Source organism: Desarmillaria tabescens, assembly GCF_030435595.1.
Source record: "Desarmillaria tabescens strain CCBAS 213 chromosome Unknown EV420scaffold_28, whole genome shotgun sequence".
NCBI classification, from domain to species: domain Eukaryota; kingdom Fungi; phylum Basidiomycota; class Agaricomycetes; order Agaricales; family Physalacriaceae; genus Desarmillaria; species Desarmillaria tabescens.
The window spans coordinates 106517-132043 of NW_026848327.1; the positions used below are offsets into that span (position 1 = coordinate 106517).

At 47.3% G+C, this 25527-nt stretch overlaps 8 protein-coding genes across 8 annotated transcripts; 7 read left to right on the forward strand and 1 right to left on the reverse strand.

Moving 5' to 3' along the window:
- The first annotated feature begins 849 nt into the window (after nt 1-849).
- Nucleotides 850-1577, forward strand: EV420DRAFT_615210 (uncharacterized protein). The gene has a single exon (XM_060482796.1). It carries the CDS (start codon nt 999-1001, stop codon nt 1380-1382), a length of 384 nt encoding a protein of 127 aa, XP_060328389.1. The 5' UTR covers nt 850-998; the 3' UTR covers nt 1383-1577.
- A 284-nt stretch (nt 1578-1861) lies between these two features.
- EV420DRAFT_614973 (uncharacterized protein) lies at nt 1862-3369 on the forward strand. The gene is made up of 2 exons (XM_060482795.1): nt 1862-1865; nt 1918-3369. Exon 2 carries the CDS (start codon nt 2278-2280, stop codon nt 3178-3180), a length of 903 nt encoding a protein of 300 aa, XP_060328390.1. The 5' UTR covers nt 1862-1865; nt 1918-2277; the 3' UTR covers nt 3181-3369.
- EV420DRAFT_1556223 (uncharacterized protein) lies at nt 3307-4493 on the forward strand. The gene is made up of 4 exons (XM_060473662.1): nt 3307-3548; nt 3599-3656; nt 3710-4193; nt 4243-4493. Exons 1-4 carry the CDS (start codon nt 3420-3422, stop codon nt 4376-4378), a joined length of 807 nt encoding a protein of 268 aa, XP_060328391.1. The 5' UTR covers nt 3307-3419; the 3' UTR covers nt 4379-4493.
- A 1159-nt stretch (nt 4494-5652) lies between these two features.
- On the forward strand, nt 5653-7238 carry EV420DRAFT_1556229 (uncharacterized protein). The gene is made up of 8 exons (XM_060473663.1): nt 5653-5794; nt 5847-5888; nt 5937-6178; nt 6233-6311; nt 6361-6548; nt 6628-6669; nt 6719-6793; nt 6816-7238. The coding sequence occupies exons 1-8, from the start codon at nt 5683-5685 to the stop codon at nt 7032-7034; spliced, it is 999 nt and encodes a 332-aa protein (XP_060328392.1). The 5' UTR covers nt 5653-5682; the 3' UTR covers nt 7035-7238.
- A 1552-nt stretch (nt 7239-8790) lies between these two features.
- Nucleotides 8791-10279, forward strand: EV420DRAFT_1749576 (uncharacterized protein; the record flags this gene model as incomplete). The annotated part of the gene is made up of 6 exons (XM_060480287.1): nt 8791-8902; nt 8953-8994; nt 9047-9276; nt 9328-9406; nt 9457-9761; nt 9809-10279. 6 exons carry the CDS (start codon nt 8791-8793, stop codon nt 10055-10057), a joined length of 1017 nt encoding a protein of 338 aa, XP_060328393.1. The 3' UTR covers nt 10058-10279.
- Nucleotides 10280-12317: 2038 nt separating this feature from the next.
- On the forward strand, nt 12318-16440 carry EV420DRAFT_1481728 (uncharacterized protein; the record flags this gene model as incomplete). Its single annotated transcript, XM_060469803.1, has 18 exons — nt 12318-12519; nt 12694-12729; nt 12778-12798; nt 12895-12990; nt 13041-13082; nt 13133-13368; nt 13426-13504; nt 13557-13858; nt 13913-14137; nt 14287-14315; nt 14371-14406; nt 14664-14848; nt 14921-15046; nt 15123-15335; nt 15432-15557; nt 15604-15818; nt 16026-16127; nt 16177-16440. The coding sequence occupies 18 exons, from the start codon at nt 12318-12320 to the stop codon at nt 16438-16440; spliced, it is 2535 nt and encodes an 844-aa protein (XP_060328394.1).
- A 4173-nt stretch (nt 16441-20613) lies between these two features.
- EV420DRAFT_1556245 (uncharacterized protein) lies at nt 20614-21799 on the forward strand. The gene is made up of 3 exons (XM_060473664.1): nt 20614-20818; nt 20868-21556; nt 21605-21799. The coding sequence occupies exons 1-2, from the start codon at nt 20749-20751 to the stop codon at nt 21446-21448; spliced, it is 651 nt and encodes a 216-aa protein (XP_060328395.1). The 5' UTR covers nt 20614-20748; the 3' UTR covers nt 21449-21556; nt 21605-21799.
- An 840-nt stretch (nt 21800-22639) lies between these two features.
- Nucleotides 22640-24130, reverse strand: EV420DRAFT_1645228 (uncharacterized protein; the record flags this gene model as incomplete). The annotated part of the gene is made up of 7 exons (XM_060477754.1): nt 22640-22831; nt 22894-23094; nt 23147-23451; nt 23509-23587; nt 23644-23876; nt 23929-23970; nt 24019-24130. 7 exons carry the CDS (start codon nt 24128-24130, stop codon nt 22640-22642), a joined length of 1164 nt encoding a protein of 387 aa, XP_060328396.1.
- Between the last annotated feature and the right edge of the window lie 1397 nt (nt 24131-25527).

The following is a 25527-nucleotide window of genomic DNA, read 5'->3' on the forward strand; positions in this document are numbered from 1 at the left end:
CAACAAAACTTTGGCAACAGCGTCAGGACTAGTCAACGGATTGTACTATACGACGGCCCAAGCCTCTGACGAAGAAAGCCGGCCTCGAGGAGCTCGCTCTTCTCCCTTCAAAGTTGTGTAAGAAGCAAGTGAACTTGGGATAGTACTCGGTCATTCAGCCTATTCTAATTATCCGTCAAGGAACCGATAATACTTATCTGCGACACAGACGAGCGACAATATTCGTCGCGTCTATTCGATGACCAGACATTAATCCTGACACCGTTTCTCCGGAGGGCAAACCCAATGTCTCGGATGCTCACTGAAGGATTCGAATCCTGGATCGCTGCAACTGTGAGCATTGTCATATAATCAGTGCTTGTCTCAAATACAAGACTGATAAACTCTTTTCCGTGCAGGGTCGCGGAGAATCTCTACGTTTCCGCGAATGTGCATATATACGGCCAGTTTCAGCGGAAATTATAGCAGGGAAGCACTGGCCTCTCCTGACCGTGTGGATGGTGAATCATTGACATTTTCGCGGAGTTTGGAGTATGATGTGGTCATACCATTGGCGTTTCCGACCTCAACTTTGTCACACACGGCCAGCTTCCTCCTCTTGGCGCTTGAGGCCTGTATCCTTTCATTAGCTCCGTCTTGAGGAGATCATGGTGCGGGTTCTAGAAGGCATGACGCTTGTCGAATGTACGTGCCAGTGAAAAAGACGATTTGATTACACGGCTCTGATCCTTAAAACTTTTCTAGGCATATAGCCTTCGCTTATCAGATCATGAGGCATTGGTTTTGTGGTGATTTTTGTTGTACACCTGATCAAGTTAAGGGACGCTTTCACACCTTGTACACCGCCAGGCTGTTTTGTGCCTTGTAATGTGTACTACTGCTTTGTTGACTGGTGCCAGGAACGGACCAGTGCGAAGATGTGGAACTAGGATGTTCAACGCTGATCGGAGGACGCGTCGGATATTTTCTGACAGACCTCTTGTCCGTAGCACTCATATATGCGGCCAAGGTATAAGGCACCGGCGCCTGCGCTTCGAGACCCCCTACTGCTCCCTCGATTCCTGGTTACCCCCCTTAAAGCTACGTTAGGTTTGGTGTTTCTTCTTCTTCAGAAGCGCACATGTACCTCTTGGACACAGGTTTTATATCTGCGTCTCGTGTTCGACTTTGGTGTTGTATTTTCAAGCGCTGGGAACCCGCGGACCTACTACGACCGTCAACGCCCTTTTGGACGTTTGTTGTTCCCTATCAATCAGCTTCGACTCGAAAGATTGGACAGTCTCTTTTCGGGGCTAGCACTACGTTCCTTGGCTGTACTTGGCCATGCTTGGGCGATGCGTTGCTTGTTGTTAGGACTGAGAATGGAAATGATCACCAAGTAACCTGAAGCTTCACCTCGGACTGGATGGCTCAGGCCAAGAGACGTTTATTGTGCTCTTGGCTATAAAACATGTGGGCTGAGACCTCGAAATCTCGACCCTCCCCTGCACACTTACTTCGTTTGCCGATCTAAGTAACGCTTTGAAAATGGCCCCTCGTTCTTCACCCCGTATGCGTCTAGCTCGCTATCTGTGATCAAGAACTGCTATGCTAATTAATGACTTTAGTGCTTGACCGATTCAAGAAAGGAATTCAATCCAAGTCGAGCAAGAGGTCCTCATCGGCTCAGGGTCTGTCCAGCTACACCATCTAATCTATTATTACTCATATTTTATTCACGCAAATAGCCCCGGACACTCCGTCAATTGCTTCTAGTCAGAAATCAAGGTCTCAAGATGCCGAGAGGCAACACAATGTCAATGATGTTTATCCCCTGCCGCTTCAGGACGAGCTCTTGACAAACTCAGAGGTCCGTGAATCACAAGGTACAAACGAGATATATATCAAAATATTTCGTACTGATTTTGAGACTCCTAGATATCATTACTCAGATATTTCAATCGTCTGGCATGAGCCGAATGAACCGCGCCTTTTCGAGTAGCGCCTCTCCGCATGTCCTGCATCAACATTCATCGGTGCTTCCAGAACAAGACAACCTAGTATCCTTCCAATCATTTCCAAGCTCTCCCTTAGACACGACATCAACGTCTTCGACCTACGAATCACTATTACTTACCAGACTGGCGTCTTCATCCTCCAACACGACACCTCCGTCCTCTCCACCTAGGACGCGTTCGGTCAGCAGAGGAGCAGCATCAGTACATTCCACATCGAGCTCTGGCAGTAATCGCTCCATAAATTCTGTCAGCTTTAATTCTCAGCTGGATAAATTCCGACATGAAATCGAGTCTTGCAGAGATGCTCACTGAGGTGCACGAATGTACTTCCTACCACGTACCGCTGACGGATCTCCGTCGTCTTCCTGTGTCAGCCTCAGCGCCATACATACGAGAAGCACAATCTGTTCCTAAAGCATTGAGATATGTTTTAGCAGTATGTGCTGTTTGCTTGCGCGCATATTGTGAGGGCTGCGGAAAGGAGATCAAAGAGACTCGGGCAGGGTGTGCTTGGTTCGGCACTGCCCTCAATTGCTGTGAGAAAGTTGGACTGAGAGGTCTTCTCAACATTCTCAGTGATCTGGACGTTGAGGCCGAGGAAGCTCCAGGAGGAATACCGTCTTCGGCAGGAGCTCTGCTACAGCTCATCAACGATCATTTTATCAATGAGCGGGTCGTCTGTTACACAGCAGTCCTGGTTTCAGTCGTCCGAGCGTCAAAGCTGTTCGAGCTTATAGACGACGTAATCATGGACATTCAACTCGTAACTCTTCCAGTTGATCCTGCGAGATGGATGGTCTACCTGCAGACTGCTCGACTCCTGTGGACGTTTATGTGTCAATCCGAGCTCCGTCGTTATATCACCCAGTATCCTTACTGCGACATTCCCATCTTCCAACACCAACATGGAGCCAGAGCTTGGATAGAGGAGGGTTGCGAGGTTGAATGGTCCACGAATCCGTTGTTCGTCAACGTGAACGCTAGGTTTCGGGCGCTCCGGAAAACCATGGACAAGTGGGAAAAGTTGCTTGGGAGTTCGCCAGAGCAAGACGTTTATATGGCCCCTACAATCCGCTTCTTCAAATTGGTATTGCGCGCTTCGAGAAGCTATAGGATCCAATATGGGCAAGGCCGTCGTATGGTGTGGGCCAAGTCACGGAAGCAGAATGTGGGGGACTTGTGAAATTGGGGTGCGGATGAGCGAGATGGTTGTAGTTATGTATGAAGTATTTAGTTGTATTGTTGATAGATAGTTAGGAACATGAATGAGTAACGATGAGAGCGACAAGATCCGTTGCGGCCTGAAGAACCTGACAGTCACTGCATTTGGAGCGCAGTAAGGGAAGCAAAGGACGAATGCGCATAAACCTTGCTCTGATCCGCATACAGCACAGCCACCCTACCTTCTGATTTCCTACCACGATGGCTGAGCAAGCTGAACTCGCATTCGTTAACACCTTTTTGAACACGATAATGTCGCAGCCTGTTACCTATCCCGATGATTACCACCAACCGCCTGAGAACTCGTTGAAGAAGGTGCCTGTGCTGCAGGTATGACCATCAGGAACAATTTGTTCTGGTACTGAGCAGGCTGAATATAGGTGCCGCTGCCTGCACCGCCTCAGCGGAAGCAAGAAGAGGCTGGATCGTCATCATCAGGTGAGTAGGGGCCATTATTTTATTAGGAGCCTTGTCTGAGTAACATATAAAAGCGATCACTCTCACCTTCAAATCGCTGAAACCCGCCTCTTCGACTACCCTTAGAGTATCGCCCTCTGATACGGTTCTTTCCATCAAATCACAACTTTCCCCAGCGAATCCGGCAGCTGTTCGTCTGTTGCTCAAGGGCAAGGCTCTCGCTGATAACAAGCTCCTGCTCGAGTACCCTGTCCACGACGGAGACATTGTTAATCTCATTCTGAAAGACGTACCGCCCCCTGATCCCCCTGTCATTGTTGCGCCCACTCCGATGAAGCCTGCGCCGATTACCACTGCCACTCCTGCTACGCCCTCTCGTCACACCCGTATCCCATCCGTGGTTCTCTCACCTTCGCCATCCCCATCGGCGGACAAGCCTTTGGATATCTCTCTTTCCCTCGACACTGACCTGCCTTCACCAACACGACCTTCTGCGTCTACGTATCATAATGCGCTCGCCAAGCCAGAGATGTGGGACCGGCTGTATTCATTCTTGAGGTAAGGCCTGTCGTTGTTCGTCTATTCATGTTTTACTGAGGTCTTGCAGGACCGAGTTCACTACAGACTCGGATGCTCAACAGGCTTTCGAGGACTTTTTGCGCGCAGGCAAGACTGTCCTCACTGCCAATGAGGTCGCGCGTATCAGAGACCATGTTGGTGTCGTAGGAATGGCGGGGACGTAGAATCATAAACAAATTCTTGGTCTATTTATATCTAGGGGATGTCTCAGGCCAATACAGCCTTGCATCAATCTGATGTTCGTTCGCAACCGCGAGAGTTCTTTTAAGTTTTGTGTATCAAGCGGTGGAGATTGTATCTGAATTGTGGGACCCGTCTTTTCCTGTGCTGCCTTTGTAAGCGATATGAAACACAGCGACAGATACTAGCTTACGAGGGGCGGAATATCTGCCATAAATTGAAAACGTGCTTTACTATACAGACGGCTAGCTAGGATCGAGAAACGGTGATTACCATTTTCGGCTTTTGCTCCTTCCCTCACTCTACCAGCTGAGGCCCATAATTCTTCCCTTTTCATATCTGCCTCTGGATCGTTCGTTGCTATTGTTTTTTGCTATGGAGACCTCGTGATGGGCTCACCTGCGCTTACGAAGAAGCGAAGTAAACAGTTGAGGTATGTCGTCCAAAGATCCAAAGAGGCGACACCAATGAAAATGCTACAGCACACTAGACGACCATCATCGTTCTGAAGACCACCAGCTCTGCGAAATGCTTGAAGAACCTTGCGATGGCGAGGAACTCGTTGCCGTGGAACTACCATCATGCCCCACCACCGCGACGAAATCTGATGACTGGAGGTGAGCTCGATAATTCAGAAAGGTACGTCTTATCGTTTTTCATCTTCCTATTGTATCTGGAACGAAAATAGACTTGCACACCCTGATGCCCTTGATGAAAGCACGAAACTCCGCCTGTGATTTAGACTGGCGAATTAACGCTCTCATTCTTCTCCATCTGTTGGATGTCAGAGGCATATGGAGGTTCCATCGAGGGTCTCGGAAGAAGAGCTCCCTTGACGCAGGAGAGGCTGTTCATCGACCGGCCTCTTTTCGGCGACTGATTTACGGAAACCCGGCAATGTCAATCACGGAGGCAGAATCTATTGTGCGTGCACATCAACCCGGGAACACAGCAGTGGGCGTGATTGATATTGGGGAGGGAAAGCACAGATTCTGTCTCGATTGACTGCAACTGTTCACCGACATGGAGTGGGGATCGCTCTTTAACAGTGTTCCAGATACGGCTGTCTTTTCGGTGGGTTTGATATTGCAACTGCCATCGGAGGTAATCTGATGGAAGATCAACATAACCTCAGATGGACGGTGTTGATCTTATCTTTCAAAGGACCATCTTCCGTGTTTCACGAAGGGGTGGGTTGATGCTGTCCAATGCTTTATATATATATGGTAAGCCGTTAGCATGATCCCCCCACTACTCAGCTGTTCATCTTTCCTCTCTCTTTCAGACAATGGCGACTGTTAATGACACTATTCCCGATCTCACCGACTCTCAAGTTGCGGTCATATTCCGCAATTTCGACTCTAATTTGAATCCGACGATTCTTTTTGCTTTTTTGCATGGTGGGCTGCGTGCTTTCGCTGTTGCGTACTCTCTTCTGAGCGCGATTGATAGGCTTGTATACATGTATAATCTCCGTCGCAGGATGGAAGATTCGTACGTCCAACGTCTCTTTTGCTATCTCTGTAACCTGACTCTCTGCAGTTGTCAGTAAATACCAGGGTTCCAAGCGAAACATGTCCATCGTCATCGGCATTCTTTACGTTATGGCAACAATGAGCTTGGCATTCAGTTGGTCATTCACACGATATGCATTCATCAAAAACGGCGAAACCTTTTGGACGGTATACGAGGCGCTCATCAATCATTCGAGATCGCTGGTGACGGCTCGGGTGGGGATGACTGTTACGAGCTGCATTGGTACCATTTTCGCGGATGCTACCCTCGTAAGTGCACGTCAGGGTGTGACTCTGGACATACTAATATTTTATTGACTCTAGATTTGGCGTTCCTATGTACTCTGCGGCCGGCGCTGGCCGGCGGTCGTGCCTCCTAGCCTTCTTCTGGTCTGCACCATTGGTACGTCCAAGCCATCCCAACCTTAAATCCCAACCTAACCTTCAACCAGTATTCAAAATTATGGAAACCCAAGCAAGATTACACGATGAGTTTGCACACACGCATTGGCTCATGATCTACGTATCCTTCGCCATGGCCACAGCCGTTTGGTGCACCGTGTTCATTGGATACTCTCTTCTCACGTCCCCCCTGGAGAAGGACGGTTCGGAGGACGGACCGTCGTTGTACCATCGCACTGTCGAAGCTTTTCGTCGAATCCGGCGTTCTCTACCCTGTTGGGTTGATCCTCTATGTTGTGTTCGTCGCTCGCACTGAGTGGACGCACTACTACCTCGAGCCTGTAGCCGAGATCACAGGAGTACGTTTCCCGTTTAACCTTTTACTTGCTTTCTGACTTTGCTGAATAGGCTGTTGCGCCTACCCTCCTTTTGGGACGCATCTTAACGGGCTTTGCGCGTCCGTACGATTCCTGGAAGGGAAGCGTCCCTGGCTACGAAGGAGAAGCCTCCTCAGGCTCCGCCCAACCAGATCAGCTCTGCTACGCGTACCGTCTTGTTCGCTGACGAAGTTCGCGCTCCAGCTCCGGCTCCGGCTCCAGCCCCTGCTCCGGCTTCCACTCCTGCACCGGCTGAGAGTCAGCCTGAGGCTGAGAATGAGAAGGAGAATGAGAAAACTGAGAACGCGCCTGCGGTACTGGCCGTTGTCAGTGAGAAAAGTGGGTGAAGAACGTTCTAAGCATTGTGTTTTCGTCCCCTTCCCTTCCCTTTTACTGTCTAGTGACTTGTGTAGATTAATCATGTAATTGTGTTGTGTACTTTGTACACTTTCCACCATCTGAAATGCTTTCGACGTTACTGCTACTGTTACTCCAAATTAGACTATCTCTATACCTGTCTTATACAAATAAAGAATTATATTTATAGAAATTGTCTGGAGAACTCGAGACGTACGGCGTGGCACAGTTCGTAGAATCCTGGTAAATATCTGTGGTATATCGACTCGGACCTCAGTTTTTGGATATGAAGCCTTTCGTCCCGCTAGGTTTCTGCCGGCCTTTTCCCAAAGAAGGGCGCACAGCCACGTCGGACAACTTGAACCGAAGAACCGAGCTTGGCTCTGTTAAAAACTTGCTTGCATATCTCTCCATCCGTGTGTTTCGGTGGAGTGTAGTATGGCGAAAACAAAATTCATCCCCTCGCGGAAAGTTTTACATGTCATCATCAACGCCTAGGACATCTCGTAATGACCAAGGAGCCAAGGACAAGCCACGGCGGTGTTGGTACCGTTCTTGATTTGCTAGTTTCATCTCGACTTTAGGGGATTCGTTCGGCGGCATATGTGGCACCTATCTATCGCCCTCACGACTACCTAGAGCCTTGGTGGTTAGTGCCTTGATTTGCTAATGGATGAGGTGCGCAAGGAGGGAGAAATGAAAGGTGAGTATTTTTGTAGAGTGCCATTGGGCTGGACCATAACTGCCATTTTAACGCGTTATCTAGTATCATTAGTATCTCCTGAAACACTCTGAGGCGATCACAGTTAATGCATTCATGAGTTGCAGCGTCACCTGCTAGATCGTGGTGGTACTACATACACTGCCTTCCATGGCTTACAGTCGCCGGAATAATGAGCCTATCTGTGAAGCCCTGTCTTCTATCGCTCGACGAGCAGGTATCCCCTCGTTTTTTGCTAGGTACCCGTTCATTCTTCTGTGTAACTTGGTTTAAACTGCCCCCCAATGGCATCGCGTCATGTCGTTTCTACGGCCCACCCGTCAATTCTCTCAGCTCTCAGTGTTGACCTGTCACCGCCTTTGTCTTCCAAGTGATGGCCAATGAAGATAGAAACCAAGATGGGTCGACTTAAACTCGGATAGCAACGCCCTGCCTCCGGAGATGTACAGAGTACTGGAAAGGGAAATTACCTCTTGAAGAGATTCGGTTCATCGAGTTCACTATGGGTTACGTGTTGTTCTATCTTGCCCCACTCTTCTGATAGATGAATCTTTTCCAGGGTAAACTTTCGTTTGACGTGTATGGCCATGTCAGGGTATAACTTGCAGACGTCAATACTCTTGCCTAATTCCTTTCCCAGAATTTAGGAGCCGTCAGTGTCACTATTGTACATGATATCGAAACTGAACCCACCTTTCTTCTGTCAATCTTGCAGCCAAATTTTACGCTGTGGAGCTAGCCACCCCACTATGATGGAACAAACTCAATCTAGCGCTGAAATCTCACCGGGATGACTTCCTTGCTCTATTGTGAGTTTTCTTGAAACTATCAATGCACACGACGGCTCATTGAATCGCAGAATACAGTCGGTACATAAGGATCCCGTTCCGGCTTGGTACCGATGACCATCTTTGCAGCATAGTTGCAGCAGCCAATGAGCGTGCCGTGAGCTGCACTGTTATAAATGAGAGGGTTGCTACGTGTTGTTCTCGTAACCCACTACCGTGTTGCTCTGACCTTCCCTCATGGCGGCTCAAGTATATATTCCACCAGATCTTACCGACGACCGCAAGGCTCACTCGTTTCAATATCGCGACGGGAACCTGAACTCCGTAATTCTCTACGCACTATTGCATGGTGGGCAATGACGTTTAGTGCCTTGGCGTCTAAGGGTTGACTGATGACAGGCATATACACCGGAATTCTTGCTGTAACGTTGTGGAACATATGTGAGCCAGGAGCATCTCTACTATGGCATCCAAGTTGACGTGAATGGTACAGTCATTAATAAACGCTGGTTGATCCGACGAGCCTTGGTCGTCGTTATTATTCTCCTCCATGCTCTGACTACTATCAATTTTGCTTTCAGTTGGTCATATATACAATACGCATTCATCGAGAACGGGCAAAGTTTTTGGACCGAATATTTGAAGCTGAGTGTAGCCCCAGCAACCGCTTTGGAGACCGGTATCACATCGTCCGCGAGCACCATTCTCGCGGACTTATATATGGTGCGTGTGACTCCACTGTGGATTATCCACATTACCATTGTTCGGCTCTAGATTTGGTGCTGCTGGATGGTTTGGGGACGGCGCTGGCCTATTGTTCTACTTCCAATCCTTACCCTAATCTCTGCAACTGGTAAGTGCTCGATCTCATCTATTTTTTCCATGTATCCAACTTCTGCGTAGTGTCGAAAATCTTTCAAATATATCTTGTATACTTCAGTGAACCGTACGGAATATTCCCTATGCTCTACTTGTCCTGCATCCTGGCAACGACACTATGGTGCACACTGCTCATAATTTTCCGCATTCTGACTGTTACCGGGGTTAGACGCGGAGTAGGCGGCCGACTGGGAGGTTTTCACCGTTTTATTGGAGTGCTAGTCGAATCCTCCGCTCTCTATTCGATATCTTTGATCCTATCTTTGGCATCCTACATTCGCAATGATTCTAGACTGTATTACTTTGGTGTCATAGCCGGTATCGCGAAGGTGCGTTCACGATCTTAAACTCGTTATTTATTAAGCACCTTGTGCAGGGAGTTGCACCCACACTCCTCATCGGCAGAGCAGCAGCAGGACACACATGCCCAAATGAAGAACATGACAAAACTTCGCTGGTGTCTGCCATTCGTTTCCAGATGTCTTCTCAACCATCTCAACCTCCACAATCATTCGCTTCAAGCTTTCAGGAATCCACCAGGCATAGCGCAGTCCTTGAAATGGACATTGAAGCCCAGCTGGAGCGGTTAGACGAGCTTGTAGTAGTTGTTGAAAGGGCACAATAGAGCTCATGGCGAACGTCTGAATGTCGGGCTTCAGAGACTTATGGACTGTCACAGTCTGTCTTTTGTTGTTGTATTCTTTTTAATTATCCTGCTTCACCTCGTCTATTTTTCGATCGCTTATATAGTGCATACATACCTCTCTATATATTATCACTTTAAATTTTGTCTTATTAGTCGCCTATTGTATGCATATAACTCTTCAACACGCATCTCTGCTTTGACGGCGATTTCCAATTTTGGATACATACGGTTTTCGGATTCGCCCTCAGTTCTTCCATTTCGTCAACTTCAAACCGTATTCTATGACATAGGTGGCGGCAGGACGCTCGACTTCCTATGAACCTGGCCCAAAACTCCGCAGAAGAATGTATCGCTAGAGCACGGACTTGGCATAGTGAAGACGCATAGCTGGAGAGAGTGACGAGAGAAGTACGGTATGTGGATGTCTTGAGGTGTCGTATGCATTTCAACCCACGAACGCTGGATGACAGATGTGGCTCCCAGAATTCTTCTGGTCTACAATTGGTGTGTCCAAATTATCGCATACTTATTCAAATCTTACTCTAAACAATATATCAACTAGATCCAAAATAATGGAAATCCGAGCATAATTACACGACAAGTTGGCTCACACGCCTTGGCTCATCATATAAGTGTCCTTTGCCATGGTCATGGCCCTGTGGTGTACCGTGCTCATCATGTACCGCATTATCACTTCCGTCAAGCTAATACGCCATTCTCTACTAAGTCTACTCTATCAACTTGATCCTCTGCACGGTCTTCGTCGCTTGCCCCGAGTGGACACACTACTACCTCGAGCCGATAGCCGAGATTGCAGGAGTACATTTCGGGCCATCTTGTGGCCCCATCCCAATGGAATTTAGCTCCGACCTTCCTCTTGGGACGCATCTTGACGGGCTTTGCACGTCCGTACAATTCCCGGAAAGGAAGCGCCCCAATTGCAAAAGAGAACCTTCCTCAGACTCCGCCGGACCAAATCAGCTCTGTTACACCGTATACGCACCATCTTATTCGCTGACAAAATTCACGCTCCTGCTCCTGCTCCAATTCCGGCTGACAGTCAGCCTGGGACTGTCCCGTGCACCTGTTTCCACATAAGCCTGCCGGTAGAGCTTTGTGATTAGGTACAGCCAGTTTTTTTTGCTGACGAAATGAATGCCATAGAACTCGCAAGGCGTTCAAGAAGGTGAAAGGATAGGTGGGTATTAAAAAATTGCCCGTAATCGCCATCTTGACGCGTTATCTAGCTGGCTTCTGATTGGTGTCGACAGTGTTGTGAGTTGAAGTATCACCTCCAGGATATTGGTGATACATGTACGGCTTTTCGTGGATTAGGGTAGCTGGAATAATAAGTCCATCTGTGATACCTCATATTTTTCTTCGCTTGACGAGCAGACATCTCCCCTCGGTCGCCATCTTGTCAAATCTTTCCAATATCGGCCTTGATATCGATGTTTTGTTCTACAACCCGCCAGTCTGTTCTCTCAGCTCTCAGTATCAGACTGCGTCACCACCTTTGTCGATCTCAGAGTCTAAGTAATGGAAAACTGGAAAACTGGATTGATTGGCCATCTCCGCTAATACAGCTCAGGTAAATAGAAGTAAACTACTCCTGGGTAATGAAGACAAGGGGGTTGCGGGCCGTTGTTCCGGCACATCCGGTCGGTCGGTCGGTCGGTCGGCTCCAGGAGCCCTTAAAAATATTTTGGACACCCCTTCAATATGAGGGATAGAGGTAGCCCTTGGCATTTATAGTCACAGGATACTTCTGTAGTACTTCACACTCCATGGTTTAGATGCTTAGCAGGCCCGACAGAGGTCAGTGAGGTAGCAGCAAGTGTTCTCGGCAATGATGACTAAATTTCTCGGCTCGGTAACCAGCATGTTGCCGGTGGCTGTGGTGTCTATAACCGGTAGGACCCTGAAATAACATACCATATCTGGTATGTTATTCCCACAGTGGTCGGTCGGTCGCCCAAAGGAGGCCTTAAAAATAATATCGACCCGATATCATTTTTTAAAAATGCGCAACCCCCTTGAATGAAGAACCAATGACGCAAACAAGGATGGGTCGACTCAGATGTGTTGCGCAATGCCCAGCCTTCAAAGATATACCAAGTATCGGAAAAGAAAACTGCCTGTAGAAGAGATTGGAGTTATGGGCTATGTGTTGTAGTTTGTCTTCCCTCACTTTTCTAATACATGCCTTATTTCCAGGGGCAACTTTCTTTCATCTTATATGACTGTGCAGCTGGTTCTTGTCTCTATACGACTTACAAAAGCTGGTGTGCCTCCGAAGACTTTTACCGGTACCCAAGTATCTAGGATGTGCCAGCGTAGCAACAATCGCAACTCACATCAAAAATTCCCTGCCCTTTTCCTGTTGATTCTGGAGCAAGACCTGATCAGGGCTCATGCCATGACAGAACAAGCTCGCATTGGTAGGCACTGAGATCCCATCTCACTGGTTATCTTTGTTTTCTTCCTAGATGTGGATCCCCTGATCCTAATCCAACAGAACATATATCTGAGAAGCTTGCAGTTCGTGATAGAGGGCTTTCTCCGGCAATATCGCACTTCGAGTCACATCGCACTTGCGAGTTGAAAATGTCAAGATCTCCAATGGTTCATTAAATCGCTGAAGAGGTATGGTATGTAAAGATCTTGGTTTGACTTGATACTGATGATCATCTTTGCAGCAGCCAATGAGCAGGGCCACTGTGAGCCGCACTATTTAAAACGGTAGGGTCAGTACCTGTTATTCTCATAACCCACTACCCCGTTTCTTTTGCTTTTCCTCATGGCAATTCATGCAGATATTCCACCTGATCTTACTGATGCTGACAAAGCTCTCATGTTTCTATTTCTTGATGCTGCCCTGAACTCCACAATTCTCTATATGCTATTGCATGGTGGGCAACGATGTTTAGCACCTTGACATGTACGTGTTGACTGATGACAGGCATATACACCGGAATTCTTGCTGTTACGCTGTGGAATATATGTGAGCCAGGAGCATCTCTACTATGACATCCAAGCTGATGTGAGTGGCAGTCATCAACAAATGTTGGCCAATGCGACGAGCCTTGGTCATTGTTATTATTCTCCTCTATACTCTGATTACTATCAATATTGCTACCACTTGGTCATTCCTATGCTCCGGATTCATCGAAAACACGCAAAGCTTTTGGACTGTATTCTCGAAGCTTAGCGGTGCAGTGAATCAAGCAGCCTATTTGGAGATAGGTATTGCAGCCTCTTTGAGTACCATTCTTGCAGACTCATATATTGTGTGTGCTACTTTGCTGGTGAAGACCCATGTCAGCTTATCATTATTTCAATCTTAGATTTGGTGCTGTTGGATGGTCTGGGGATGGTGCTGGCTTATTGTTCTGCTTCCGATCCTTTGCCTAATTTCCGCAACTGGTAAAGTGTCCAATCTCATCTACCCTTTTCATATATCCAACTTTATGTCTAGTGTCAAGAATCATTGAGATATATCATGAGTACTTTCCATCGGACACAGTATTCCTGACGCTCTACATGACCTTCATCCTGGCAATGACACTATGGTGCACGCTGCTTATCATTTTCCGTATTTTGACTGTTACTGGGGTTAGATATGGAGCAGGCAGCCGACTGAGAGTTTACCACCGTTTTATTGGAGTGCTAGTGGAATCCTCCGCTCTCTATTCAATAGCTCTGATCCTAGACTTGGCTTTCTACATTCACAATGATTATGGATCATATTACCCTGATACCATAGCTGCCATTATGAAGGTGTGTTCACTATCCTAGTAGACTCCCTCGTCATTTATCAAACACCTTGTGTAGGGAGTTGCACCCACACTCCTTGTTGGTAGAGCAGCCGCAGGACACACACAGCCAACCGAAGAATATGATGAAAGTTCGACGGTGTCGACCCTTCGTTTCCAAATGGCTTCCCAATCTTCTCAACCTTCGCAACCTTCCATGACAAGCTTTCAGGAATCCACCAGGCAGAGCCCAGTCCTTGAAATGGACATCGAAGCTCAACGGGAGCGGTCAGATGAGCTCATGGTAGGTGTTAAGAGGACGCAGTAGAGCTCATGGCGAACACCTGAAAGTCGGGTTGAGACCGGAGACTCAATTTCGATTGTAATTTTTTGTCATGCTATCCTTTTTTACTATCGTACTATCTGCTTTATTTTTCGATCAACTATAGCTAGCAAGTATCTAAATCTGACTCTAAACCTCTGTGAGTAGTCGCTCCTTCCCTTTGGACCTTTATGCATTTGTGTATGAGCATGTAGGACAGTCCTAAGGAGCGTTGTTATCCCTACGTGTTTGTGAGTACATTAACTGCAGAGAACGTACACTCATAACCTAGGCCATACTGTGTTCTCTATCGTCGCCTGATTCAGACATATTTTGCTGTGTCTGCTTGCTTCGAGGATGCGCCAGATTTTGCGTAGCATCGTAGAGGAAGCATAGTTAAGCTATACAAGATGATTGCGCCCAGCTGAACGCGCTGTCCCTGAGTAATGCGCGAGAAGCGAGGTATCGGGATTAGCCGAAGCCAACTTGTTTCTTGCTTTTGTTCAAGACCCTGCCCTGCGTTTCACCCTGCCATCTGGGGACTCAAAAGTTTGCAAGGGCCGCCCCTCAGAACTCGAAATAATGACAGGAACATCTTCCGATGGGACAAGAAAGGCGGGGTAGCGGATTCTAGTTTCCCTTGGCGCATCACTTCCGACCACAACATTTCGTCTTTCCAGCCGAATTGGAAGGGTCACATCAAGCGAAGATTGTTGGGCGCTACTAATCTCGAGGTAGAGATGGCTGGCCTGTCATTTTAAACAGTTGGAGTCGCCTTGAATGGTTCAGTCTCGTCCACAACAGGCGTCTACTATCCTGGTCCTACGTCGCAGACAACAAGCACTACTCCCCATCAAGCTCGCAACCCTCCAAATGCACCGTCGAACCCAGGTCTGCTGAAGATGTCGGCATCATCGTGAGTATCGCCTTTGCTCGTTTGCTCATGCGTGACGTCCGAGCATCCTAGGTGAGACGAAGACGCCAAGTCAGGTCAATAGTAACCAATCCCTGCAGATCAAAGGCAACGGACGCGCCACGAATCAGGGATTTTCCTCAACCTCCGGCGTCCAGATTGCTATGACACGCTTCTACGAGGTCACGTATGACACTGCAACACAGACGGCGGTGATTGGTGCTGGTAGTATTTGGGATGACATCTATGCAGTGCTGGATGCTCAGGGTGTGAACTATTCGGGGAGAGAGTAAAACGGTTCACTCTCGGTGGTGGTGCGTATGCCTGTGATGATCAAAGTCCTAACTGAGCGCTTTTCTGAAGGGTATTTGTATCTGAGAAACCAGTACGGGCTCTCTATCGATAATGTGGTCGCGTACGAGCTGGTGGCGCCGAATGGGACTGTGGTGACTGTGAAGGAAGAGACCGATATGGAGCTTTTCTTTTCAGGTACGTGCCCGTCTCTTAGATATCCGTTTTTTAATTATTTTAAAAGGGCAGCGGCAACAACTACGGCATCGTCACTCTGTTTACCTTAAGGACGTTCCCGCAGGGTACCATTTGGGTACGCCCACTCTCGGAGTATCAGTAGAGACGACTGACTGGCTTCTCCAGGGATCCATCTTCGTCAAGTTCTGTTCAGAAGCCACCAATCCCAAACCCGCAGTATCACTACCCATCATATACATAAAGAGTATGTCCAGCGGTCAGGTATGCCATTCAGATTCCTCTCCCGCTATTGAGTACTGAGTTCTCAATATAATAGGTCTTTATCACCACTTGAATGTTCTATGACGTCCCCCATTCCCTCAAACGGCATCTTCGATAATTTCCTCAGCATACCCAGCACATTCCTTCACCGACTTCATCAACTTGACATTTGTTTCCATTGATAACGGTATGTTTGTTAACTTGCAGGATTACTACCGGTTCACGAACCTGACTAGGACCGTATACAATGATATCCCCACACTCGAGTACTCCAAGTCTGTCATCCAACGCATCATCAATGGTCTCACTGTAAGCCTCCCTTCCCTTCGCCCCAGTCAGTCTTTCGCCCCTCTCCTAGTCCTGGGACCCAGCCCTTCCTAACCAGCTATGCCCTCGAAAACTTCCTCCCCAGCATCCTCGCACACACTCCCGCAGGCTCTTTCACATATGCAGGCTTGCGCGCCCACGTCGTCTTTTGTACTTGGAGTGGGTGAAGGAAGAGGAGGACGGTGTGTTTCGCGATACAGCAAGGAAGCTCGGGGCTGTGAGGGAGAAGTGGATTCAGAAGGTAGAGGAGATGCGAACGGTGCTGCTATCACGTGAGAGGCAAGGGTCGGCTTGATCGAGGAAGGCAGAGCGCTCTTGTCGAATCGGGATGGGACGTGGGAGGACTCAGGAGGAAGAAAGTGGGTTCCAGAAGCTGAAGACGAGGTAAGCTGAATGTTCAATTGGGGTCTGGAGATTTTGCTGATTGGGGGTGACGTGGTGCTAGTGTTTTCTTGTTACCCTGGGGACATATGAGATTCACCGAGGAGGAAATACGTGTGCAGGATGAAGAGGCTATAAGTATTGCGCGGAATTATCACCTTTATGTTACGTGATTAGCTCATCAACGCAGAAGTAGTCAAGAACAAGTTAATAAGAATATTTCGTTTTTCTCATAGTCAATGGAATGGTGGTATGCGTAGGCAGGATGTATTTAATTGTCCATACAGAAGCTGTACCAAAAATGTGAACACCCCCCTGCTTGTTCTTGTACTTATGTTGTCTGGTAAACCGTCTCTGCCATTGTTCTTCCTCGATGCGTGGTTCCGTCGGCGCAGAACCACACTTCCCGTGCCAGACGGGCGCGTCGTGAAGCCGATGTCCCTCTCTTGCAATGCACTGGTTTGCTCCTCTTCTACGTCATGTAGGGTAGATTGTTCGTGCGAGTTGTGTTCAGCAGGGAGATCCACATCCTGAACCTTTTCCTGTATAAATTGCCTGTGAGTCATTGATCACAGACCAGTCGGCATTCCTTCCATCCACCCGAATATTCTCCCACAAAGGCCCCAACAAGACTCTCCTGCATCATCCGTACAAGCTCCATGTAGCTCGCTGAGCTCTCGAACCCCGTATCCTCAACCTTGTTGAACTGGCTTGAGGGAAGGAACTCATCGACTCGGAGGAAATCAGCGGAATTAAAGGCCCATGAGACCTACTCGAGATTTAGTAAGAAGAAACAGAATCTTCACTAAATGAACATACAGTTTCGGGCTTGGCTCCCTCGACTCTAGACACCACGTTTCCACCCCATCGATACGAGGACGTTAGGGACATCTGGGTCTACAGATTCAGTAATCTGCACGGCGAAGGCGAACCACCATGATGAGTCGATGGAATAGGAGACAATCCTGGTGGGTCTGATGTCTCTTTTGAAAGCGCGAGTTTGTTCGTCGTCGGGGTCTTGTGTCTAGACGCAAGCTCGAACCCGACGAATGATAGTAGGGTATGGCATATGGCGGTTACGTGCTGTTCACGTCGGTGCAACATCGACTTATGATCTCCTGTGCTCGGCTCTGGCCCAAAAAGTTCGGCTGAGCCCTGAAGCCGATTCATAAAGTCGAGGGCATCAATCGCTTTGAAGACTGTAACGTTCTGTAAAAGGGATTAACAGAAAACCTCTCCAGACTCGGAGAGCGTACTCACTTTTTGCAAAGCCAATGGAAGGTCAAGAAGATGACCAGCAACAACGTTCAACTGGCTGGGATCAGGCAAGGCAGGAAAGAACCTTTTTATCGTTCTGACGAGGTGATGATCCACCCCGACGGCAGAACAGGTGTGTATCCAAAGTAGGATTTGGTCGTCCCACCCGTCGGGAGGAGAGTTTCTTTCAAAGATTGTGCGATAGGCTCTCTGTAAGGTGTTGGTCGCGTAGCCGGACGGGGATGACTCGAGGACGGTGAAAGTGAACAAAGGCTCTGAGTCGGACATTTAGGTAGGGCTGGAATTGGGGGCAGTGAAAAAAGGGCACTTGAAGGAGCAAAGTCACACCGAAGACTTTGTCGCGCTAATATACCTGGCGACAAGTCTAATAGCTAATGATTTTTGGGTGGTTGAGCACTTTTGAACGATGGACCTTGCGCTTTGAAGGCACTATGTTTGAGAGCCGCAATAGCATGCTCGTCATCGAAGATAACATATGGAAATAGGGGGATCGGCCGGAATTTCAGCAGTTAGACTCGAGTTCGATATTGGAGGAAATGCATGAGGATGTCCTAGTAAATACACTGTCGTTCTCCGGACTTGGTAATGTAATATAGATCCCTTCAAAAAAGCACCCTCGAAACCTCCTGCACCGGGCGATCTGGACATCACATGAGAAAACAGCAAGAGCCTGATAGAAGGACAGCGTAACGCACTCAAACTTGCTTCCCGGAAACATGCGCGCGCTGGTAGGAAAAATGCTATTCAAAGATCTGCACAAAAACATCCTCCCCTCTTGTTGGTGCTAAGGACCAGGAAGAGGTACCGCGGTCTTTCGTTCTCCTACTGACCAGTCCAGGTTGAAGAAGCCAGAAGAAGCGTATTTTGGATGCGGGAGGGGAAGGAAAAGATGGGGTGGGAGGTGTACTCGGGCGATGAAGCTAAGAGTCCTTGAGTTCATCCACGTTCTTTGAGCTTAGGTAGATGGGCACCGCTTCATCCGGAGCCTCATTCCGTTGAGCTGATTCCGCGTGCCAGGGAAAAGGGTCGTATTTGGTACAGGAGAGCGCACCAGTTAAGTAAAAGATGGCTCTGTTTAGCTTGGTATTCGGATTTTGGAAGGGATATACATTTCTTCACCGAGGACGTCTGAATGCAGCAGTAATGAGCGGAATAGAACGCATCGACGGAATGGTGGACATACCATACCGTCCCTCCGCTCATAGAGCATACTTCCCGAGCTATCCTCCCAAGACACCTCAAGCAGAGACGCAAAAGGTCCCACAACGAAACAAAGTTGGATGGTTTTTATAGACCTCCGGACTACGAGGAATATCAGCAATGCAGTGGCAAGCAATTAGAACCTGAACGTACTCACCGGCACTGCGACGGGTTATCGGTCCACTCCAGGGTGATATCGATACTCAATCTGCCTAATGGAATGTCCGAAGTCGCCAGAAACGATGCGGATTGATATTGATGTCTCGTTTCCTTCAGCGTCACAGCATCCGCCGACTGGTCGGGGTTCCATGTACTGAGACCCTCCTAGAACGAAACTGGGCGCCATCCCCGAGCGATATGAAAAACGTGATTATTGATGATTTGAGGAGAATAGTATAAAAAATGGTCGTGATCGTGGTCGAGCAGAAGAGATGCACGCACGCATTGTACGGAATCAAAGGGCCATGCTCCCGCGATCAAGTCCACGTGTCTCCATTCTTTATCTCCCTCTAAATCCTGATGCTGCACCTTGTCGCACACTCTCTCGTTTATTGGATGCTACGCTAGCATATTCCGTCGATTGGTGGGTTTTTTAAGATGTTCACTTTTGATTTTACTCATCTTGGCTTTGATTCTGAGCAGTGTCTTGGGTCATGTTTAGATCTCGACGTTGGGGTGCAATGGAAGTTCTTCGAATTCCGATCTTTTCGTGCGTCAAGCATCCAACTCTATTTCATAGCTTACATTGATTCTGTCCTGTGATGCTCTGATTCTCCCTTCTCAAGAGGCTCTCTGCACACGTTCCATGCTCCACTTCTATTCGACATATCCTGTAACGTTGCCACAACCTCCCAGATTCGCAAATCTTTCCACCAAGCACGCCTTATGCTGCACCAAGTTATGCTACACGTGAGCGGACACGTCTGAGTGAAGGAGGGATGAAGGACACAGGGTCGCGTGCGAGGAGAGGAGAGGAGAGGAGAGGAGAGGCAAGGGTCGGCAAGTGGGGTAGAGAAAAAACTCTTCCCGCATCTTTGTGCTCTCGTCACCTACACCGCCCACCCCTCATCAACTCCTGCCCTGCTCAGTTGCACTTGCCTAGGTCCAACGATCTCTCACAGCGTTCATCTAAGAATCATACAAGCCCGACCATGGTATATCACTTTCCAACAAGTCGAGCAGCTGCGAGAGAGGCTCAAGCAGGCAGTGAGAGAGACGACAAACTCGGCGTGGATAATCCATCACACACACACACTCCCCGCCATTGATCGAAAGTCATTCATGGCCCACACTCATCGCCAATGCCGTGTTTCGAGGGCATGCACTCTGCCCTCCCCTCTCACCCCGTCACGCGGTATCGACTGGCTGCGCCATGTCTGTTTTTTGCCGTACTTTTTTGGATTATCTTTCTTCGCCTCGTCTATTTTTCGATTGCTTATGTATATAGTACATACGTATCTCTATATAATATCACTTTAACCTTTGGCGCGTTAGTTACCGTAAAGTAGCCATATAGCTCTTCAACACCTTTGGCGGTGATTCCCAATTTTGGAGGCGTGCGCATTTCGGATTCACCCGACCGGTCAGCTCCTTGTTCTTCCACTCATCATCAAACCACACTCTACGGCGGCAGGGCGTTCATATTTCCATCCCCAACACTCCGCGGAAGAAAGTATCAATAGAGCAAGGACTTGGCCGAATGGAGGCCACGCATAGTTGGAGAGAGTAATGGGAGCAGTGTGACATGATCATTTCAAACAATGAACACTGGGCAATGGTCGTGCCGCCTAGCATCCTTCTGGTCTGCACCATTAGTACGTCTAAGCCTTCCCATACTTAACTTCCCATCTAAATTTTGACTAGTACTTAAAATCAAACCCAAGCAAATTACACGACGATTTTGCTCACGCGCCCTGGCTCACGATCTCCATATCCTTCGCTATGACCATAGCTCTCTAGTTCATTACATGCCGTCTCATCACGTCCTTTCAGGAGAAAGGCAGTTCGGAGGACGTGCGGTTGTTGTATCATCGCACTGTCGAGCTCTTCATCGAATCTACCATTCTCTACTTTGTCAGCTTGATCTATCATCTATGCCATGTTTGTCGCTCGTACTGAGTGAACGCACTGCTACTTTGAGCCAATGGCCGAGATTACAGGAGTACGATTCGGTCTCCATCTCCCCATTACTTTATCCTAACGGAATTTTGGCTTTAGGCAGTGGCGCCTATCCTCTTCTTGGGACACATCTTGAGGGCTTTGCACGTCCGTACGGTTCCTGGAAAGGAAGCATCCTAACTGCAAAAGAGAAACCTCCTCAGGCTCCGCCAGACCAAATTAGCTCAGTTACACCATACACGCATGTCTTATTTGTGCTCCTGCTCCTGCTCCGATTCTGGCGGATAGTCAGCCTGGGACTGTCCCACATGCCTGTTTCTACATAAGCCTGCTCATAGAGCCCTTGTGATTAGGAACAGCCAGTTTTTTTCTGGACTTGCTGAAGAAATAAGTGCTATGGAACTCGCAAGGCGTCCAAGATGGTGAAATGATAGGTGAGTATTAAAAAATGTCCGTAATCACCATTTTGACGCCATATATAGCTGGCTTCTAGGGGATTATTGGTATCGAAGGTGTCGTGAGTTGAAGTGTCATCTCGAGGATGTTGGTGGTACATGTACGGCTTTTCATGGATTAGGGTCGTTGGAATAATAAATCCATCTGTGATACCCCATCTTCTTCATCACTTGACAAGAAGACATCTCAACTCGGTCTCCATCTTGTCTGATCTTTCCAACCTCGTCCTTGATATCGATGTTTGATTCTACACCCCACCAGTCTTTTCGATGTCACAGACAACTGCTCGAATGGTGGCTTCCTGCTCTTTCATTGAAGTAACTGTGACGCCGTGTTTCATGGTAAAGGCTCTTCCATCAGGGACTCGAAGTCATAGAGACCCTCGTTCCATATTGCAGTCGAATCTCCACATGGGAAGCTTACTGGACAATTGTCCCAAAACAGATCATCGAATAGGCCCGAAAAGAAGGTGACTGCAAAGAGAAATTGAGCATGGAAAACCAGAGGAGATGTGTTTCTTACTCATGAGTGTTCTTCCTGCCTTCCAGAAACGGTGTTAATACCCCATATATCTTCCCTTCGTTCTTCACAGTAGATGCGATGGCAGAAATGACGAGCACCGCCAGAGCACGTCGAACAAAAACAGGATGTGGAAATAGACGAACAGCTATTGTTACACCATCCTTCAGTCCACCATCGGACCGTAAGACGACTGTCTAGTGTCGACAGAGATGCATCTGTAATGGAGCAAGACTTTCTGATGACGTTCGAGTTGCTCATAGGTCGTTCGACTGGTATATTCTGACTTCAATTATGAAGCATCTTGATAGTATTACGTGCAGATGTTCGAGGCTGAGGCTGAGAACCTGCTCCGTTGTGTAGACCATAAGCACATACATATTAGTCTATTATAAATTGTACAGCTTATTTTCAAACGCAATGAGTTTCGAGACTCTAAGTCAGTCGTATGTAGAAATGGCCTACATATATATGGTAGGATGTCAGGGCTACAATAAAATAGATGGGATATTGCGTACTATGTTCTTTTTAAGGCGAGATCTTCATCGACTTGGAACTGCCGCCTCGTCTGCAAGGGTAGAACTGCAGATGGCATCCTCAGAAGGGGGTAAACTATCTTGAAGGAGTGATTGATTCCCGAGGTGGGGCGAGGACGTCATGCTCTTCAGAGCAATATCATTGTTTAGGTGGGTATGACTCTCAGTCAAAACAGAGCGAAGTGCAACAGCAAGTTCCTATGAAGTAATAATCTCGTTTCAGTTCAAGACGCATGAGTAATAGAAGCAAACTGGTTTACCCTGATCGAAATCTCACGCTGAGCTTCGAGATCATGGTCAAGGGCACTTGTTGGTCTGTCCTCCTGGGAGCTTGTTTGATTAAGATTTTGTGACTGAGATTGAATTGAAGTTGATGCGACCACTGTTCCCTGCCAGGAATCATCTGGGCGGGCCCGATGTCCAGATGTGATACGTCCTACAAGAAGCGTCGGAGCAATTCCCTGCATAAGTTATTTGGAAAATGATAACAGGAGTCCAAGAACTTGAACACACCTTCACGATGCTAGCTATGATATCAAGGTAGTACACTCCCCAACCGTCATGAATGGTGAAAGCCAAAAATAGGATCAGAGATATTGAATATAAAGCTGAGGATTCTACCAGCACTTCAATGAAATGGTGATAAACTCTCAGACGACCATCTCTGCCACATCTAACCCCAGCGACAGTCAAAATGCGGTGTATAATGAACAAGGTGCACCATAATGTCATCATCAGAACGAAGGATATGTAGAGTGTAGGGAATATTTTGCTGGTTGCACCAATGTACTCACAATATATATCAATAATTTTCAACACTACATAGAAGGTCAGATGTATGAGAAAGTAGAATCAGATGCGATCAGACACTCTACCTGTTGTGGAAATTAGAAAGAGTACTGGAAGCAGAACAACAAACCAGCGTCGTCCCCAAACCATCCAGCAGTACCAAATCTGGAGTCAAAAGGACCATCAGCTGACATGAATAATCACAGCAGAATCATACCCACCATATATAAGTCTGCAAGAATGGTACTCATGAATGCTGTGATACCCATCTCCCAATAGGCAACTTGGGCTCCATTTTCAAGCTTCAAATAAATGGTGAAGAAGCTTCTCCCATTTTTGATAAATGCGGAGCATATAGTTGACCATTTGATAGTAAAATTGATGGTGATCAGAGCATAGAGGAGAATAATAATGACAACCATGGCTCGTCGGATTGGCCATGATTTATTGATGACTGTACCATTCACTTCAGCTTGGATATCATAAGGGAGATGGTCCTGACTCACATATATTCCACAATGTAACAGTAAGAATGCCAGTGTATATGCCTGTTCAGTCAACACCTATGTGTGAAGGCACTGAATGTTATTGCCCACCATGCAATAGTGCATAGAGGATTCCAGAGTTCAGAGCAGTGTTGAGAAATTGAAACAAGAAAGCTTTGTCATTGTTGGTAAGATCTGGTGGAATATCTGCCTGAATTGCCATCAAGGAAAACAGAAGCATGGGGTCGTGTGTTTATGAGAATAACATCCCAAACATCCTATTATATTGAGGATACCAGAAGTCTGTTGTGGTTGGAAAAGATGATCACTATCATTCTTGATTTTTGTTATAACATCAAAGTCAGAAAAGTTCCCTTGAACCCCTCATTGTCCAAGTGTTCTGCAACTTCATATCAGTATAAAGCCCAATGTCAGTGGCAACCTGCCAGTGCCACAACTAAGATTGTGTGTATTGTGAGTATAAGTGTAGTTGGAGCACTGCATTCAACATCTACAATATCATGAAATAAAGATGAACAGGTACCAGCATGACTCCAAGAGAGACTTCAATGCAACTGCCAAGGCTGTTGATCATGGCAACAGAAATCAAGGATTATATGAGAGCAATATGTTAGCATTGTAGCAGAATTGAGAGGAAAGATTTCGAGTCCAATCATTGCAAAGACAACAAGGAGCTGAATCTCAGTTTCAAACATGCATAAATAATATCCTTCTATCTTTCTCTTCCTGAGCAATTGAGCCTAGATTGAAGGTATGTTCAATGTCCTTCCTTTGGTTCACTCTAATGATTTGTAGCATCAATGATGGACATTTGGCATTTACTAGCACATCCCCCAGGATTTCCTTGTTAGCGGCTTTCCTCTTGTGCAAAGACAGCATTGCTAGTTGCAGAACTATCAAGACTTGTTAATGAATGATATGGATGTAGAATTTAAGGACCCTTGTTTCATGATACTAGGAGACATCGATAAGCCAGTTCCTTCACTCAGCCACCATATTATTGCCTCTAATACCTGTCTCGCTCCAAGGCTAACAAATGCTCCTGCCAGTGAGTGATTTCACTTTTGTTTCCATGGAAATGTTGGGAGCACAGGATGGAAGTGATATGCCTGCTGGGCATCTACCCTTGAAAAACGTGTAGAAAATCCAATTTTATTATCATACAAACTATGTTTGTAGCTGTACACATAAGAAAGAGCATGTAAGGTACACAGAAAGAAGTGTTAAACCTTACTGCATCAGTAAGGACTTAGCCATGAAAAGCCTAAGGGCTTGGGCAACAGACTGGTGACCCGATGACTCAGCCCGAGTGACTGAAGGTCCAGGCAGGTCAAAAGCACATGGCTCCAGCCAAACCAGCATCCCAGCAATAATGGTCATTTGATGGCACTAGTCCAAATGCAAGACAAGAAAGATCACATATGGTGTTACTTACCAGGTAGCCTCTCTAGTCTATTGGATTAGTGAGTGATTTGCCAGGTAAGTATGAAAACTGGATTATGGAACCAGGGGCTTTGCCCTGGCCCAGAGGGTAACTGGAAATCATGAACCAGGTTGCCAGGCTGTGGCAAAAGGTCATGATCAAGTCTATCTGGTAGG